Raw genomic sequence first — 18,900 nt, 5'->3', positions numbered from 1 at the left:
TGCAAAGGAGAGACCTCCGAGGAGGCCGCCTCACTCCCACCGACTGCCCTGCAGAAAGGTCCCCTCACTGATGGGATGAAATAGGCTGGGCCCAGACTCACCGGACACCCCTCAAGGAAGAGGTGCTGCAGAGGGTCATGTGATGGTGAACTTCCGCAAGTTAAAATGAGGTTCAAGGGGTTTATATTTTATGGGGAGGGAGAAGGGGGGGGCAATTTATGGCCAGAGATGGGCTTTAACCACTTGACCTCTGGAAGATTTACCGATTTTCAGGACCAGGCCATTTTTTTGGGATAAAGCACTGCATTACTTTAACTGACAATTGCACGGTCGTGTGACGCTGTACCCAAATAAAACTTCTGTAAATTTTCCCCCACAAATAGAGCTTTCTTTTGGTGGTATTTGATCACAACTGCGCTTTATTATTTGTGCTACTAACAAAAAAAGTCACCAATTGTGGAAATATATCTATCTAAACGAATGGTTGGATATGTTTTATAGAAGAAAGTGTGTGTGTGTGTGTGTGTGTTATATATATTTATATACCTATACACACACACACAGTACAGACCAAAAAATATATATAATTTCCACAATTGGTGACTTTTTTTGTTAATAGCACTATTATATATATATATATATATATATATATATATATATATATATATATATATATATATATATATATATATTCTCATTCAAAGAGTTTTCTTTATTTTCATGACTATGAAAATTGTAGAGTCATGCCCCGTACACACCGTACCGATCGTCGGCCGAACGATCGGCCGTCTTTTGTCCAGGGCTGTCGTGTCTGTTGAAAAGTGCAAAAGACTGCACAAGAATTTTGTCCGCCGACTGCAGAAGTGATGTCATGTAATGGGTAACTTTCCCTGTGTTTTTTCTTTTCTGAGCATGCCCAGTCTTGCAAATCTGCTGTCTGTCGGCCGAATTCTGTATTGACTGGCGAACAATCGGCCACTCTGGTGTCGGCATACAAAAATTTTCATGCTTGCAAGACAGATTCTTTTCGGCCGAAAGTGCGCTGTCGGCTGTTGGAAGCATCATACTAACAAGCCTACAATCGGCAGATCGGTCATCGGCCGAAGCTTTTCGGCCGACGATCGGTACGTGTGTACGGGCCTTCACACTTCAAGAGGTAGTCACCTGAAATGGCTTTCACTTCACAGGTGTGCCCTGTCAGGTTTAATAAGTGTGATTTCTTGCCTTATAAATGGGGTTGGGACCATCAGTTGTGTTGTGCAGAAGTCAGGTGGATACACAGCTGATCGTCCTACTGAATAGACTCTTAGAATTTGTATTATGGCAAGAAAAAAGCAGCTAAGTACAGGAAAAGGAGTGGCCATCATTACTTTAAGAAATGAAGGTCAGTCCAAAAAATTGGGAAAACTTTGAAAGTGCCCCCAAGTGCAGTCACAAAAACCATCAAGCGCTACAAAGAAACTGGCTGACATGCGGAGCGTCCCAGGAAAGGAAGACCAAGAGTCACCTCTGCTGCGGAGGATAAGTTCATCAGAGTCACCAGCCTCAGAAATCGCTCAGATTAGAGACCAGGTCAATGGCACACGGAGTTCTAGCAGCAGACACATCTCTAGAACAACTGATAAGAGGAGACTGTGTGACTCCGGCCTTCATGGTAGAATATCTGCTAGGAAACCACTGCTAAAGAAAGGCAACAAGCAGAAGAGACTTGTTTGGGGTAAAGAACACAAGGAATGGACATTAGACCAATGGAAATCTGTGCTTTGGTCTGAGGAGTCCAAATTTGAGATCTTTGGTTCCAACCACCGTGTCTTTGTGCGACGCAGAAAAGGTGAACGGATGGACTCTACATGCCTGGTTCCCACTGTGAAGCATGGAGGAGGAGGTGTGATGGTGGGGGGGTGCTTTGCTGGTGACACTGTTGGGGATTTATTCAAAATTGAAGGCATACTGAACCAGCATGGCTACCACAGCATCTTGCAGCGGCATGCTATTCCATCCGGTTTGCGTTTAGTTGGACCATCATTTATTTTTCAACAGGACAATGACCCCAAACACCTCCAGGCTGTGTAAGGGCTATCTGACCAAGGAGAGTGATGGGGTGCTGCGCCAGATGACCTGGCCTCCACAGTCACCGGACCTGAACCCAATCCAGATGGTTTGGGGTGAGCTGGACCGCAGAGTGAAGGCAAAAGGGCCAACAAGTGCCAAGCATCTCTGGGAACTCCTTCAAGACTGTTGGAAAACCATTTCAGGTGACTTCTCTACAATTTTCATAGTCATGAAAATAAAGAAAACTCTTTGAATGAGAAGGTGTGTCCAAACTTTTGGTCTGTACTGTGTGTGTATGTATGTATATATAATATAAAAATATGTGTGTGTGTGTGTGTGTATATAATATTATATATTATATTATATATACACACACACACTTTTATATTTTTATATCTATATATATATATATATATATCTATCTATATCTATATCTATATCTATATCTATATACACACATACATACATACACACACACTTTTTTATATTATAATATATATATATATATACACACACACACACACACACATACATTTATTTTATAAATTAGCTGGAGCAGCAGGGACAGGCTGACTGTCAGTACATGTTTAGTGCAGGCTGTTCAGTTTCTGTGAAAACAGTCTAACTGGAAAAACCAGCATTTCACCAGAACTTCAATCCACTGGATGAACAAGAACAAAAAAAATTAAACACACATGAAAATATACACCCAGCTTGATTCAAGAAAGCGGGAGGAAATCCACCATTCACCAACCCCCACCCCCCCCCCCCCCCCGCCCACACTGAATGAATCTGGAAGCACTCTTCAGAGTTCTAATGTGATCATCTCCAGTTTCATAATCTGCTACTGGTCTGAGATGGGCTGTGATCATCAGGATAGCAAATCATCTCAGGATCATAAACCGGATATCTTAGTGTGAGTTTTATAGGACATTTCCTAACATGTATGGGCAGCACAACAAACCTTGTAGAGGTCTAAACACTGTGTGCGCAAGTATATTGTATAACACACACACACACATATATATATATATACATATATATATATATATATATATATATATATATATATATATATATATATATATATATATATATATATATATATATATATATATATATATATATATATATATATATATATATATATATATATATATACACACACACATACATACACACACATACATACATATTGTTAAACTTTCAGTGCGAAATAGAAATACATTTTTATTATTACAGGTCAAGAATTGTGAACTTTGAGGCCTCCATTGACCTTGCTACATATTGAGTCAAAACTCTTTCAGTTTGAAACACACATTGCGTCCATTGTTGAGATGGTTTTGTTTGCATGTACTTTGAGATAAAAAGCTGTGTTATCTGCCCCCCGAAAGGAAACTGTGTTTGACAAACTTTTAAATACAATACTCAGAAAGACAGATAAATAAATCGCTTATCACAGGTGGATCGGCCTTTGGGGGAAAAGGTTTACATAAGACATCCTTCCCCTGGTCTTGAAACACGAAAAACCAGAGAGGTCGTAAAACTTTATGTTCAGGCCATGACTCACACAATGGGCGAAACTCAATTTCAGGATAACACCTGTGTTCACCCATCCACAAGCAGGATAAGCTATTGTCTATATCATGAGGAGACAAACAAACGGAAACGGACAAAGACTAGAATCTGTCATTTATTTACCTAAACACAAACAGGGGGATAAAGTTGTTGAAATCTACACGGAGTCACATAAACATTGTCACTTAGATTGATGAGAACTGCAAATCTCAAAATGAATTTCAGAAAATCATAAATTGATATCTTTGCCCCATCATATACAAAAGGTGTTATGGAACTATGATGTTATGACAACCTCCTACTGAGAAGTACATTATATTCTATCATATAGTAGTGTCAAAGGGTCAGACATTTCGCCCATATTTTATAATCCAGTCCCCATATCATGAATGTACTGTTGTTAACATAATAATGCCTAAATGGATAATATATTATGATCAGAAGTAACCATGTATAGGACAAGTTACATATACAAGCTGTTGTGTATCAATATATATATAACCGTATATTTTTCGATATAATTCTTACTGCTACTAATTGAAGTCTTGGGTTAAAGAGTAAAATCCAATATATATATATATTACGTAAGATATATTAAATATTAGAATAGTGTTACCAAGATTAATCTTTATTTAGATACCTGGTGGATTAAATGGACGTCATAGATGAGAGCATGATTACATTTTATGTTTTTTTTTATAATAGTCTTAAATGGAGAAATCTTTAATTAATTTTAATATACTGGTTAACCAAGAGGTGTCACCCTATGACATCACCAGTTAATGAATAAGATGTTCCAACCAATAGGAATAATGTTCCTCCCACTGGGTTTGGCTTATGATAATTTTTACTGCCCTTTTGTTCAACACAAAATAAAAAGAAACCAGAGATGTAATAGGAGACACAACACAACACACATCATATCTTGCCCAATATACATCACACTTACAACATACACACTACTAACAGCCATGCACAGACTCATCTACACAGACGACTCCATTTCAATCTGCCATGTATCTGAACCTTTGAGGGACGCCAAACAAAGCTCCTCCCTAATTGGCCACCATCTTGGAAATGCAGCCATCTTAAAGGAACCTGGTAACTACTATTCTAAGCTAAGCGGCCATTTTAAATATGGTAATTATGCCTTGCTGTTATTTGATTATTATTCAATATTGTTTATGTACTTCCTTAAATGTTTTACATTTCCTATTTAAAGGGTAACGAAAGTACAATCCCAGCCGTATAAACCATATGTAGATTTTTCTCTAAAGAGATGATTTTTGTTTTTATAACATTTTTAATATCAGATTAAGCGCATTATTTGCGATTTTACGTCTTCCGTTTTGCATGGCTTATTCTCACTTCATCTGCAGTGGAATGACTTTCGGCCATGTGATTCGCAGACTATTGTGGTCTGATTATATAGAATATTAATTTATGGTTCATACTACACCTGGGAAATACATAATCTTGCTTTATTTTACTTTCATCGTTTAGCTAAATATCACATTGCATTTATCGTTTTAAGTTGGTATTTTATGTAAGGTTATCTCTTTGTGTCACTCAAGTATGATCATTTATGGTGAAAATATGTCTTGCGAATAAATATTCTTATATATATATTCCCTACTGTAGACTGCTTCACTAAGATTGGTATATGCTTTTAAAAAGAAATTAACTGATATAAAAAAAAGAACTTGGGAAAATTGCGTGGTATACTATGAGTGTCTGAACAAAATTAATTGGGTTTTTTTTCTTAGATATTAAATTATTTGCCGTAATCGGCTGGAGGCACTGCGTCATAATTCTATTGATAGTTCAGACACCGCCTTTTAGTAATAAATTAAAAATAGTCAAATTTTATACCAAAACGCACAACATATTAAATGGAGTTGCACTGCTGAGATATCATTAATTTTTTACATATGCCAATCATAATTTTGATCATGGTGACATAATTAATAACTTTGCAAAAAAAAAAAAAATAGAATTTTTTTTTAATATTTTTTTTTTTAAATTATTTAATTGTGAATATTAATAGTAATGCCCTAAAATGTCTACATAAGGTAAGGTTCACGCTGCCAACTCTGGCTAGATGTTAATCCCACAGCCCCAGTAGATTCGGCACAGATCTAGAATATGTAGAGACACCTCTCTGAGTCTAAAATGGTGGTGTATGTATAGGCTAGTTGGAGTCATACCAAAATCCTCAGAAAAAGTCGGGCCAAAAATGGGCACCAGACGTGGGTAGGGGAAAACCTGATGTATGAACTCACCGAAAGCTTCTCTAACCCCAAAGACGTCAGGAAGCGTGATCACATACTTTTAGAATCATGGCCAATCTTACTGTATCTCTGTGAGGAACTGCACCATAAGGCTCAGCAAAAAGGAATTTAGTAAAGTTCTAATCTCCACTCCAAATAATAAGAAGTGAGATAAGGAACCTCCTTGAGCAGGTGAAAGTGACCTCTATTGGGACACATAGGTTAAGAGAATGTAGCGTGAAACTGTAGGAAAAAGTAGAACTGTGGCAGAAGTTTTATTCAGAAAGCTGTAATATAAGCAACCATTTGAAAGAACAATGTAAACGATTAATGCAATAAGTAGGAAGTTTTGAGCAAGGAAAATTTTTTTTTATTAGTGGAAGTTGCAGAGTAATCAGTAGTTGAAAATTAAGTTGCCGAGTAACCAGCAGTGGAAAATTTATAAATAAATAAATAAAAATAAAAATGTAACAGTTCCAGTAAGGACAGGAATTCATAAATAAATAAATAGGAAAGTTCAAAAAGGTTATGGTGGCCATACAAAAGGGTACTGCTTATCAGTCCTGCATTATAAATAAAATGAAGTAATTAATTAGACCCAGATATGACTCCCAGTCTGATGGTTAAGACCCAGACAAGGGGGGGAGAGTTAGGCAAAGAGTCCACGTCCTACCCCAGCCATATTCCTAAGATAGGAGGGCAGAAATTGGGCAGCCATACATAACTAGGTATGAGTCATATCGGGTCACCGCAAAACGACTAGCACCCCTAAAAAGATACCATACACCTCTAGAATTTAAAAAGTTTGTTTTAAAAAGAGTACTGTCCCGATTTTTATTAAGACAGGGTCCTTAGATATTACTAATCATTTTGAGGCCTATGAAAACAGCCTTTCTGTGTTGTGCCTCAAGGATGTAATTTAAAAGTCGGCCCACACATAAAAAAAAAAAAATCCTTAACGCTGCTAGAGCTGCTATATATAATTTAAAAGGTACACAGCACCAAAGCCCACTGAATTTTTGCTGTACTGTACTCAAAAGTGCCTAACACCCTTCAATGGAGGAGCCTGAGTACAACTATCCAGAATTTAAAACCCTGTGCTTTGAGGCATCGGCCAGGTACATAAAAATAAGTTTGGCCAGGGACTACAAGTTGGGGTGTTCACTGGAATGGTTGGCAAGAGAGCGACAATTTGCACTCCATCCAACAGACCAGTGAATACAAAGAAAGGCGTGAGCCTGTCACCAAAATTGTGGCAGGAACACACCTTTCTCCTCAACCTTAACACTAAAAATAAATAAATAAATAAAAATAAAAAGGAGCAAGATTTTATACCGGATACCTCAAGGAGGACACCGGACACCCCACAAATAAGGAGGGGGGAACAGAGGCCATTTTAGGATTTCTTTCCAAGGGGACAGGACCCAAGGGTTCAAAGAATCTCCAGGGAGCATCCCCAAAGAGCCCAATTCACCCTTGAGGATGGAAATCCTCGCTATGCCAAAAATCCTCAACAAGAGAGGGGGACCCCACAAATAAATAGGGATTTGCCCCATCTTAGGGCTCCCCAAAATCCTCGGGAAGATGAACAGACATTAAGGCCCAGACCCCGCCAGAACCGAGCAAATGGTTCTGATGGGGATCTGTCCCATCTGTCTGTACCCGAGAGACATAGGCACCGCAGGAAGCGGAGCCAAATAAAAAAAAAAAAAAAAAAGCCAATAATTCTATTTCTGAAAAGATTTTTCAGCAGAGTAGATGCCAAGGTGGGTCGGATGATCACTTGGTTCACTCAGGGCACTGTAGCCCGAACTAAAATAATTCCTTTTTAGGAACAAATCTTGTGGCCAGCCAAAGGCCACAAAATCCTTAAATGCCCAAATAGCAAGGGATCAGAGGGACACACTGAATGGATGCATAGGAGACAGAGGTTCTAACACCATTTTATCCCCAGGTCACAGTATTGAGGATCCTGAAAATCCCTGCCAGGGGGATCTTGGTTGTTAGATAATAACTACTCTCCTATTTTTCAGTGGTCACTTCATCCCTCTGACTCAAACAGGTCGCTCAAAGCGGGCACATTTCGAAAAATCGCCAATGGCGGTGATACAAGGAGGATCAAACCCTAATGACGTAATGAAGTCAAGAGGTTAAAGGTGGTATTACGGTAACCAAGAAGAATCCTCAATGTCAGGTAGTTTTGTTGCCTACCATGAATTGCATTGATGCCCCAAAGGGGGGATATTATATTTTTTTTTTTTCCTCCCAAGTAGAAGGTAAATTCTAACAAAATAGTATATCACTGTTCAATTGTTCAATGTGTGGTATCCATGGTGATGAATACGTCCCCATGTTAATGAGCCCCAGAAGTCAGTCTCCCCTGGGAAAGGTTGCATATATAGTCTCACCGTCCATGGTGGTCAGATAAAAGGCTGATCACACGATGGAATAAAAGGGTGGTCAGATAAAAGGCTGATCACACGATGGAATAAAAGGAGGACTCTGAGGAAGCTCAGGATACTAACTTTACATTGAAATCCCAACTAAAAGTTATGGCTGAAAACTGTATGTATCATTTTCTCATGGAATCCATTTCCCTTTATAGGACTAAGAGACCCAGGAAGTAAGCAGGAAACCGAGAGTCTGATGTATCTGAGACACCCGAGGGGGGTACAGTGTGAAGGACCCCGGGATATCCCTGATGGCCGGTCTACCAAGACGAACCTGTCAAGACAGCCAAAGGCAAAAGTGCCCGGAGAAATCCACATTCCACTGACCAACAGATGATCACCCTTGGATCCACACCTCACTCGGAGTCACCATGCTTGTTTACTGAAGTCACTACACCTACTTGCAGGTGTCTACACCCCATTCAACTATTCCATACCTATCTACAAAGCTGTCAAAGTCCGATTTAAGCCCTATTTCTTCAAGAGTCTGCCTTGGAAAAATGTTTCAAATGGCTACGGCATTTTTTTTCACACTTTTTCCAAGGAGGGGGGATTTGTTAAACTTTCAGTGCGAAATAGAAATACATTTTTATTATTACAGGTCAAGAATTGTGAACTTTGAGGCCTCCATTGACCTTGCTACATATTGAGTCAAAACTCTTTCAGTTTGAAACACACATTGCGTCCATTGTTGAGATGGTTTTGTTTGCATGTACTTTGAGATAAAAAGCTGTGTTATCTGCCCCCCGAAAGGAAACTGTGTTTGACAAACTTTTAAATACAATACTCAGAAAGACAGATAAATAAATCGCTTATCACAGGTGGATCGGCCTTTGGGGGAAAAGGTTTACATAAGACATCCTTCCCCTGGTCTTGAAACACGAAAAACCAGAGAGGTCGTAAAACTTTATGTTCAGGCCATGACTCACACAATGGGCGAAACTCAATTTCAGGATAACACCTGTGTTCACCCATCCACAAGCAGGATAAGCTATTGTCTATATCATGAGGAGACAAACAAACGGAAACGGACAAAGACTAGAATCTGTCATTTATTTACCTAAACACAAACAGGGGGATAAAGTTGTTGAAATCTACACGGAGTCACATAAACATTGTCACTTAGATTGATGAGAACTGCAAATCTCAAAATGAATTTCAGAAAATCATAAATTGATATCTTTGCCCCATCATATACAAAAGGTGTTATGGAACTATGATGTTATGACAACCTCCTACTGAGAAGTACATTATATTCTATCATATAGTAGTGTCAAAGGGTCAGACATTTCGCCCATATTTTATAATCCAGTCCCCATATCATGAATGTACTGTTGTTAACATAATAATGCCTAAATGGATAATATATTATGATCAGAAGTAACCATGTATAGGACAAGTTACATATACAAGCTGTTGTGTATCAATATATATATAACCGTATATTTTTCGATATAATTCTTACTGCTACTAATTGAAGTCTTGGGTTAAAGAGTAAAATCCAATATATATATATATTACGTAAGATATATTAAATATTAGAATAGTGTTACCAAGATTAATCTTTATTTAGATACCTGGTGGATTAAATGGACGTCATAGATGAGAGCATGATTACATTTTATGTTTTTTTTTATAATAGTCTTAAATGGAGAAATCTTTAATTAATTTTAATATACTGGTTAACCAAGAGGTGTCACCCTATGACATCACCAGTTAATGAATAAGATGTTCCAACCAATAGGAATAATGTTCCTCCCACTGGGTTTGGCTTATGATAATTTTTACTGCCCTTTTGTTCAACACAAAATAAAAAGAAACCAGAGATGTAATAGGAGACACAACACAACACACATCATATCTTGCCCAATATACATCACACTTACAACATACACACTACTAACAGCCATGCACAGACTCATCTACACAGACGACTCCATTTCAATCTGCCATGTATCTGAACCTTTGAGGGACGCCAAACAAAGCTCCTCCCTAATTGGCCACCATCTTGGAAATGCAGCCATCTTAAAGGAACCTGGTAACTACTATTCTAAGCTAAGCGGCCATTTTAAATATGGTAATTATGCCTTGCTGTTATTTGATTATTATTCAATATTGTTTATGTACTTCCTTAAATGTTTTACATTTCCTATTTAAAGGGTAACGAAAGTACAATCCCAGCCGTATAAACCATATGTAGATTTTTCTCTAAAGAGATGATTTTTGTTTTTATAACATTTTTAATATCAGATTAAGCGCATTATTTGCGATTTTACGTCTTCCGTTTTGCATGGCTTATTCTCACTTCATCTGCAGTGGAATGACTTTCGGCCATGTGATTCGCAGACTATTGTGGTCTGATTATATAGAATATTAATTTATGGTTCATACTACACCTGGGAAATACATAATCTTGCTTTATTTTACTTTCATCGTTTAGCTAAATATCACATTGCATTTATCGTTTTAAGTTGGTATTTTATGTAAGGTTATCTCTTTGTGTCACTCAAGTATGATCATTTATGGTGAAAATATGTCTTGCGAATAAATATTCTTATATATATATTCCCTACTGTAGACTGCTTCACTAAGATTGGTATATGCTTTTAAAAAGAAATTAACTGATATAAAAAAAAGAACTTGGGAAAATTGCGTGGTATACTATGAGTGTCTGAACAAAATTAATTGGGTTTTTTTTCTTAGATATTAAATTATTTGCCGTAATCGGCTGGAGGCACTGCGTCATAATTCTATTGATAGTTCAGACACCGCCTTTTAGTAATAAATTAAAAATAGTCAAATTTTATACCAAAACGCACAACAATATACACACACTTCACAAAAGTGAGTACACCCCTCACATTTGTATAAATATTTTATTCTATCTTTTCATGTGACAACACTGAAGAAATGACACTCAGGTGTGAATGGGGAGAAGGTGTGTTAAATTTGGTGTTATCGCTCTCTCTCTCTCATACTGGTCACTGGAAGTTCAACATGGCACCTCATGGCAAAGAACTATCTGAGGATCTGAAAAAAAAAGTTTTTTGCTCTACATAAAGATGACCTAGGCTATAAGAAGATTGCCAAGACCCTGAAACTGAGCTGCAGCATGGTGGCCAAGACCATACAGCGGTTTAACAGGACAGGTTCCACTCAGAACAGGCCTCACCATGGTCAACCAAAGAAGTTGAGTGCACATTCTCAGCATCATATCCAGAGGTTGTCTTTGGGAAATAGACATATGAGTGCTGCCAGCATTGCTGAAGAGGTTGGAGGGGTGGGGGGGTCAGCCTGTCAGTGCTCAGACCATACGCCGCACACTGCATCAAATTGGTCTGCATGGCTGTCGTTCCAGAAGGAAGTCTCTTCTAAAGATGATGCAGAAGAAAGCCTGCAAACAGTTTGATGAAGACAAGCAGACTAAGGTCATGGATTACTGGAACCATCTCCTGTGGTCTGATGAGACCAAGATAATCGTATTTGGTTCAGATGGTGTCAAGTGTGTGTGGCAGCAACCAGGTGAGGAGTACAAAGACAAGTGTTAAATACATCCATAATGAGAAAAGTGAGTTTTGGAACCGGCTGCCGTTCAATAAAATGCTTGTTACAGAGACAAGTGTGTCTTGCCTACAGCCAAGCATGGTGGTGGGAGTGTCATGGTCTGGGGCTGCATGAGTGCTGCCGGCACTGGGGAGCTACAGTTCATTGAGGGAACCATGAATGCCAACATGTACTGTGACATACTAAAGCAGAGCATGGTCCCCTCCCTACGGAGACTGGGCCACAGGGCAGTAATCCAATAGGATAACAACCCCAAACACACCTCTGAGACGACCACTGCCTTGCTAAAGATGCTGAGGGTAAAGGTGATGGAATGGCCAAGCATGTCTCCAGACCTAAACACTATTGAGCATCTGTGGGGCATCCTCAAATGGAAGGCGGAGAAGCTACATAGTTACATAGTTTGGGAGGTTGAAAAAAAATACATCAGTCCATCCAGTTCCCTATGATGTTTGTGTGTGTTTGCTGTTAACCGTACATTGTATACCCCTGTATGTTGTGGTCTTTAAGATGGCCATCTAATAGTATAGTATAGTTATAACGCAAGGTCTCCAACATCCACCAGCTCTGTGATGTCGTCATGGAGGAGTGGAAGAGGACTCCAGTGGCAACCTGTGAAGCTCTGGTGAACTCCATGCCCAAGAGGGTTAAAGCAGTGCTGGAAAATAATGGCGGCCACACAAAATATTGACACTTTGGGCCCAATTATGACATTTCCACTTAGGGGTGTACTCATTTTTGTTGCCAGCGGTTTAGACATTAATGGCTGTGTGTTGAGTTATTTTGAGGGGACAGCAAATTTACACTGTTATACAAGCTGTACACTCACTACTTTACATTTGAGCAAAGTGTCATTTCTTCAGTGTTGTCACATGAAAAGATAGAATAAAATATTTACAAAAATGTGAGGGGTGTACTCACTTTTGTGAGATAGTTATATATATATTTATTTGCAGTCGGCAAGTGGTTATGGACTTAGGTCTTATAATACCTTTTTATATTAGGTGGAAAAGAATTCCCGCCTCAGAGGGAATACACACACATGGCTTGACAAATTTTCTTTGAATCTAGGTGCCAGCTAAAGAAAAAAGTTAGGAGCCAGTTTATTTTTTTTGACTAACAGTCTTATTTTAGACTATGAAGATGGCAGATCTTGAATTTGCACAGGGGACTGGAGTCGGGCATGCTGCTGAGTGGGACAGCTTTCTCATGGAGAGGTTTCAGGGGAAGTGGATCTCTTTGGGGCTCTCGGAATGGGGAGATTTGACACTGGAGGTTGTTGAGGATGAAGTTTTTGATGTGTGTTGTGGTGTGTGCCATGCCATGTGGGCAGGACTCTGCTCACCTCCCTGCTTGTCTCCAGGACTGCCCATGGGGACTGGCAGGGAGAAGAGGTGGGCCACAGTATGAATGGACTTGGCTGGTGCTGAGGGAGAGGGGAGCCTTTGCGGTGGAAGGGGCAGAGGGTGCACAAGGTTGCCAGTGGGTGAAGAGGAAGAGAGAAACATTAAATCTGCTGCAGCTAAGTAGCAGAGCTGGAGTCTTTTTGGAGGTTGGAGCTGATCAGTTACCTGGCGACTGAAGCTGGGAATGGGAGTGGTTTGCACCTTATGCCGATAGTGAGTGGGCTGATGGAAGCCCAGGAGCCAGGACGCAGTTTCTGGTCACCATGGTGACCTGGGATTTGTTGCACCTTGCCCTCCATATACACCCCAGATCCTTCCTCCATCTCCCCCCCCCCCCTCCGTATACATACTGGTTCTATCCTCCCCTGCCCCCCCCCATATACACTGTGGGACCAGTCCCCCCTCTATATACAGCCTGGACCCAGGTCCCCCCCTGTGTACACCCCAGGTCCAGTTCCATATCTATCTATATTACTTTTATTTTACCTGGAGTAGTCATAGGAGGAGAAGATGCAGGAGCCCAGGCTGATGTAGAAGTCCCAGATCCACTGCGTTCCCTTGGGAAAAGAGCAGAGGTGTAGCGGCTCCCCGGGGCAGAGGACAAACATACAGCCCAGGCAGCTTTCCTGCTCCATCCTCCACCGGAACACCTCCACTGTGTCCAGCTCCTGCTGAGAGCAATGCTGGTCGGGGGCTACATGGGGGGGGGGGGGGTGTCCCTGCTGGGTCCCTTACTACCTCACTCTCCGTTGAGGGATGACCTCCCCTGGTGGGCTCCAAGGGGAGGAAGACAAGTTTGGTGGAGATGCGGCTCGGGGAGGGCATGCAGCAGAAGAGCAAACATAGCTCCCTACTCGGGCATTGGGGAGGAGGAGACAGCAGCTGCCTGAGAAGAGGAGCCCAGCGCCCTGACTGTCACTAACATGGGGCCAGATATCGGAATCCAGCACAGCCTGATTTCAGGGAAACCACAGAAACCAGCTTGGGAAAAAAAAAAAGAAGAAGGATCGGCTGGCTGGGCTCAGAGATGCATGTCTGACGTGTCGGCGATGGGAGTTGCAGTGAGTGGGCTGGTGGAAGCCCAGGCGCCAGGAAAAGTTGGCTTACTGAAAAGTCTGTCCATGTACAGTATAGGATGCACTCAATACTTGGTCGGGGCTCCTTTTGCATGAATTACTGCATCAATGCTGCATGGCATGGAGGCGATCAGCCCGTGGCACTGTTGAAGTGTTATGGAAGCCCAGGCTGCTTTGATAGCGGCCTTCAGCTCATTGTTGGGTCTGGTGTCTCATCTTCCTTATGCCAATACTCCACAGATTCTCTATGGGGTTTAAGTCAGGCGAGTTTACCAGTCAATCAAGCACAGTGATACCATGATCGTGTGACCAGGTATTGGTAGGTTTGGCAGTGTGGGCGGTGCCAAGTCCTGCTGGAAAATGAAATCAGCATCTCCATAAAGCTGGTCAGCAGAGGGAAGCATGAAGAGCTCTAGAATTTCCTGGTAGAGGCTGTGCTGACTTTGGACTTGATAAAACACAGTGGACCAACACCAGCAGATGACATGGCTCCCAAAATCATCACCGACTGTGGAAAGTTTTGCATTTCATTTAGAAATCAAGGTCCCAGAGTCTGGAGGAGGAGTAGAGAGGCACAGAATCCAAGTTGTATGAGGTCCAGTGTGAGGTTTCCACAGTCAGTGATGATTTGGGGAGCCATGACATCTGCTGGTGTTGGTCCACTGTGTTTTATCAAATTCCAAGTCAGTGTAGCCCTCTAGCATTAATTCATGCAAAAGGAGCCCCAAACAAGTATTGAGTGCATACTATACTGTACATGGACAGACTTTTCTGTATTAAAAAACTTTTATATACTATATATATATATATATATATATATATATATATATATATATATATATATATATATATATATATATATATATATATATATATATATATATATATATATATATATATATATATATATATATATATATTTATTTTTTTATTTTTTTTATTTATTATGTAATATTCAAATTTTTTTGAGATCCTGAATTTTGGGGTGTCACTAGCTGTAATCCATAATTGTATAAAATTTAAAAAGAAAGAAATGCTTGAAATATATCACTGTGTGTAATGCATCTATATAAAAAATATATGAATTTCACTTTTTGAATTTAATTACTAAAATAAAGTAGCTTTGATGATATTTTAAATTTTATGAAATGCATCTGTATATCCCATAATAATAAATTATAATATATATATTTTTTTTTTTTTTTTTAATTTATTATTATTATTATTATTTACTCACTGTCACTGGGAGTGAATAACAGATACTTAATGGACACAGAGTATGGTTTGGATTATTTCAAATGTGACAGTAATATTTATCCGCCATATATCTCAAGAAATATATAAAGACTGCTTCACACAGTCAGACTCATATCAGCTCAACCACCTGTCTTCCACACATCATTGAATATGCTGATATACTCACCTGTTATCTACAATGGGTTATGTGTTTACACTTATGATAATGTGTATTGTACTTCAATGTCTGAGACGGACAGTCTGTCACTGGTGGTCTCTTCCTATTGTCTGTGTATTCTGTTAAACCTGTCTGTCCCATTGTTAATGAACTCACATATTGTTTCTGTCCAGATGGCTAGATAATTAGTTCAGGTTAATTATTTTTCTGTATACAATTTCATCTGCATATGATAATGTAATCAGGCAACCCCTGACCTGATGGAGTAATCCGATTGGGGGGGGGGGGGGGGTTGTCCATGCTATATATAAACTGTGTGAGTTGTTCAATATAGAGAAGGTTCCTTAACTTGTACAAGCTAAGTTGTCGGCTAGGGTTTGTTATCCAATGTTCAAGACTGGGAGGAAGCGGTATACTGACGGAAGTCCACAAGTACAGCGTGGGTCGCGGTTCCGTCACACACACATTATAATATATATATATATATATTATAATGTGTGTGTGACGGAACCGCGACCCACGCTGTACTTGTGGACTTCCGTCAGTATACCGCTTCCTCCCAGTCTTGAGCAAAGAGAGATATATCTTTCTATCTCTATCCACATACATACACACAATATAAATTATATATATATATATATATATATTTTATATATATATATATATATATATATATATATATATATATATATATATATATATATATATATATATATATATATATATATATATATATATATATATATATATATATATATATATATATATATATATATATATATATATACCCCCCCTTTGTATACACTGATCAGCCAGAACACGGCTAACATGAACAACATTAATTATCTGGTTATAATGGGACCTGAAAGTAGGTGGGATACATTAGGCAGCAGGTGAACATGTTATCTCTGAAGTTGATGGTCATCTGGAAGGGCGCAGACTGGTCAGGGTGTCCATGCTAACCTGTGTCCGCAGCCGTCTCCCCCCTGCATCTACCCCCACCACCCTGCATTTACTTTTTTATATACACGTCACACCATCCCAGGACCTCCTCTCTCTAGACATACGCGGTAGACTTCCTGCACCATCCTCCTGTAAGCCCTGGGGGTGCGATAACCCAGAGGGGGCGTGTCCATGACACCCTGGGCTCACAGGAAGCAGGTCAGCATCATTCAACCTGCAGGAGACAGAGGATGATGCACAGCACTAAAATGGGTCTTTTTTTTTTTTTTTTAAATGTGGCGCCATGGTCCCTTTATTCCAGGGTTTCTCAACTCCGGTCCTCAGGGCCCACAACAGGCCAGGTTTGCAAGAAAACTGAAATACATCCCAGGTGATATAATTTGCTGCTCAGTGATTGCAGTATTCTAGTCTGCATCTCCTCAAGGTAATACTTAAAATCTGGCCTGTTAGTGGGCCCTGAGGACCGGAGTTGAGAAACACTGCTTTATTCCACTGAGTATGAAGTTCTGTAATAAACATCTACTGACCTCCTGAACTGCTTGTCCTTGGGGCTCCAGATTCGGGGGTCTATCACAGCCACCAGAAGCAGAAGTAGTAGGACTATGAAGATAACCAGGAGGACCACCCGCTGGCGGGAGAACTGTGTCACCGAGGGCAGACTGCAGTGCCAGGAGCCAGGAAACAAACAGGAGAAGCTGATTCTGGAAGGAGAAATATACAGAGGATTAAAAATTAGCATTCAGAATTGTCATCACAAGTGAGAGCTCCCAGTATAGATACCAATAGACCAGCACAGGGCATCTCCCCTGAGGCAGTGGTCCTCAACCCTGGCCTACATGGCCCACTAACAGGCCAGATTTTAGGTATTACCTTGGGGAGATGCAGACTAGAGTACTGCAATCACTGAGCAGCAAATGATATCACCTGGGATTTGCATTTATCTTGCAAATCTGGCCTGTTAGTGGGCCCTGTAGGCCAGGGTTGAGGACCACTGCCCTGAGGAACACCTCCACCTATGTTCTGGACAGGAGGAGTGGTGGGGGGGGGGGGATGTGCTCTGTAGTCCAGCAGAGAACAGCTGAACTGGTGCCTAAAATATCTAAAGCTACAGCAGTCAGCTGCCAGGAGTCCCACCGCAGAGATTCCGTCCGGGACTTTTCCATATCAAAAAACAGCAAAGAAAAAATTCCCAGCTCACACATGTTCTGCAAGTGTGTGCAAACTAAAGCCCTGGTTTTACCGCATGCTGTTAGACGGACAATTTGGGTTGTTGCAGGCTGGCTGGTAAGTGAGCTGGGAATTCTTCTTAGCTGTATTTTACATGCATCACCATTTCTATATGCTCCTTGCAGCAAAGGCCAGATATAGGTTGGGATGGTTGCCATTTGTTTGTACTTTTTTGTATCACATCACAGGAATAGTCTGGACTCAAATGACACATCTAAAGATCCCCCCCCATGAGGGTCAAACATGCACAGGAAGACACTCGACCATCCAGGCCAACCAATCAACTGCTGAGAGAGAAAGAAAGAAAGAAAGAAAGAAAGAAAGAAAGAAAGAGAAAGAAAGAAAGAAAGAAAGAAAGAGAGAGAAAGAAAGAGAAAGAGAGAGAAAGAAAGAAAAAGAAAGAAAGAGGGAGAAAGAAAGAAAGAAAAAAGAAAGAAAGAGAGAGAAAGAAAGAAAGAAAGAGAGAGAGAAAGAAAGAGAGAGAGAGAAAGAAAGAGAGAGAGAGAAAGAAAGAAAGAGAGAGAGAGAAAGAAAGAGAGAGAGAGAAAGAAAGAAAGAAAGAGAGAGAGAGAAAGAAAGAAAGAAAGAAAGAAAGAGAGAGAAAGAAAGAAAGAGAGAGAAAGAAAGAAAGAAAGAGAGAGAAAGAAAGAAAGAAAGAGAGAGAAAGAAAGAAAGAAAGAGAGAGAAAGAAAGAAAGAAAGAGAGAAAGAGAGAAAGAAAGAAAGAGAGAGAAAGAAAGAAAGAAAGAGAGAGAAAGAAAGAAAGAAAGAGAGAGAAAGAAAGAAAGAAAGAGAGAGAAAAGAAAGAGAGAAAGAAAGAGAGAGAGAAAGAAAGAAAGAAAGAGAGAGAAAGAAAGAAAGAAAAGAGAGAGAAAGAGAGAGAAAGAAAGAAAGAAAGAGA

General features: G+C 40.0%; 1 protein-coding gene across 1 annotated transcript in view; it reads right to left on the bottom strand.

The window, feature by feature from the left end:
* Window positions 1-18,018, bottom strand: part of ENTPD7 (ectonucleoside triphosphate diphosphohydrolase 7) — a gene marked incomplete at its 5' end in the record, with an annotated part of 61,434 nt that extends 43,416 nt beyond the window's left edge. Inside the window, 2 exons of the mRNA XM_082268795.1 lie at window positions 17,301-17,474; window positions 18,014-18,018. Coding sequence (XP_082124921.1) covers window positions 17,301-17,474; window positions 18,014-18,018 — 179 coding nt within the window. The remainder of the gene's footprint in view (window positions 1-17,300; window positions 17,475-18,013) is intronic.
* Between the last annotated feature and the right edge of the window lie 882 nt (window positions 18,019-18,900).

Source organism: Pelophylax lessonae (genome assembly GCF_965119305.1).
Source record: "Pelophylax lessonae genome assembly, chromosome: 9".
NCBI classification, from domain to species: domain Eukaryota; kingdom Metazoa; phylum Chordata; class Amphibia; order Anura; family Ranidae; genus Pelophylax; species Pelophylax lessonae.
This window is presented reverse-complemented; position numbering and strand designations above follow the sequence as displayed.